Source organism: Palaemon carinicauda, chromosome 43 (assembly GCF_036898095.1).
Source record: "Palaemon carinicauda isolate YSFRI2023 chromosome 43, ASM3689809v2, whole genome shotgun sequence".
NCBI classification, from domain to species: Eukaryota; Metazoa; Arthropoda; class Malacostraca; order Decapoda; family Palaemonidae; genus Palaemon; species Palaemon carinicauda.
Genome location: NC_090767.1, coordinates 1,423,308 through 1,424,908, shown reverse-complemented (window position 1 = coordinate 1,424,908; position 1,601 = coordinate 1,423,308). Strand labels below are relative to the sequence as shown.

General features: G+C 33.2%; 1 protein-coding gene across 1 annotated transcript in view; it reads right to left on the bottom strand.

Annotated features, from left to right (window-relative positions):
- Positions 1-813: 813 nt before the first annotated feature.
- Positions 814-1,601, bottom strand: part of LOC137633499 (uncharacterized) — a 13,164-nt gene continuing 12,376 nt past the window's right edge. The window contains exon 10 of the mRNA XM_068365796.1: positions 814-1,254. Within this exon, the coding sequence (XP_068221897.1) occupies positions 1,052-1,254 (203 nt within the window). The 3' untranslated portion in view covers positions 814-1,051. The remainder of the gene's footprint in view (positions 1,255-1,601) is intronic.

Here is a 1,601-nt window from a genome sequence, read left to right as displayed (position 1 = left end):
AATCTTTTACTTACGATTTTGCCTTCAATTTGACTTTTTTTCTTTTCCTTTTGAGCTTATATAAAGTTATATTTTTTTACTTCTCTCTCTCTCTCTCTCTCTCCTCTCTCTCTCTCTCTCTCTCTCTCTAACTATTGCCTTTTAAGGCTATAAAAACCCCTTGCTGGCAAAAGGCGTAAGGCACAAACTAAAAACAAAATAAAGGAGTAAAGTATGATTTCATAGACCCATAAAACTTATTCAAATTTCACTGTATATGATAAAAAAGAACATTGCAATAATTTTCTCTTCTAAAAGAATAGTAGTGTAAATCCATTAATTACCAAAAGTGACTTATTTAATCAATGATTTGGGAAAGAGAGAAAATCTAATTTTGGGAAATATAGAAAAGTGATCAGTGAGACTAACGGTCGACATCGGAAGAGGAGATACTTTCAACGCTTTGTTTAGATTATTATTATTATTATTATTATTATTATTATTATTATTATTATTATTATTATTACGTACTCCAAAAGGAAAGCAGTTACTGTGTTTAGGTATTAGTTCTTAATGTGTTTTTAGATTGATCAAAAATTAAATTTCAATAATTTCGAGAGAGAGAGAGAGAGAGAGAGAGAGAGAGAGAGAGAGAGAGCTAAATACAGTGACCTAACAAAGCAACCGACCAGCAGACCTATAGACCGATACTATCAACAAAATCATAAAGATGATTACACATTTACTCTGTACATGGAACACCGTATACACTTGCTTTTGATTTTCTTAACATTTCTAAAACATTTTGTTTGTGTCTGAAATTTTCCTCATTTCTGATTCAGAATTATCAATATATTTCTTAAGGATTCAAAAAGAATAAAAAAATCGTTAATGCTCTGCTAGGATATATTGTTAAGCGGATATATTGATACATTATAGTGATGGAAGGTTATATTCATACATCCATACATCCGTGGATGGATGTATGTAAAGTAATACACTAAAATAAACATAAAGGAATCTTGAAATCAAAGATGATCATCAGGGGGAGGTTGAAGGAACGTCGTCCTTCTCAGGGCATCGGGAACTGGCAATAACCCCAAAGCTTATATGAACAATCCCTTTGATTCAATTTGTAAGAAGAAGAAGAAGAAACCCCGAGAGTGTATCCACAAAGCTTCGAAGGGTCTGATCGGTATCCTTCCTTCCAAAGGTCTTCTGGGACGAGAGATCCGTCACTCATCCACTTCCCGTCGTAGACACCAACCCAACTGCCTTTGAAAGGAGACAATTGAAAAGAAACATAAGATTAGAGAGAAAAAGAAAGGAACAAATATGAATATGAACGATATAAGGAAAATTAATACATATTCTCTGTGACTTTGATAATCATTTAAACACACAAAAATACACACACAAACACACGCACACACATACAAACACACACACACACACACACACACATATATATATATATATATATATGTTTGTGTGTTTGTGCATGTGTGTGTGTGCATAAGTAAAAGTGATTTCATATTTAACCTTAGCGGTTTCTGTAATGATGATGTGTGGCTCCAGTAAAGACGGAACACAATTGTTACTGCCATATCCTTCAACTTTGC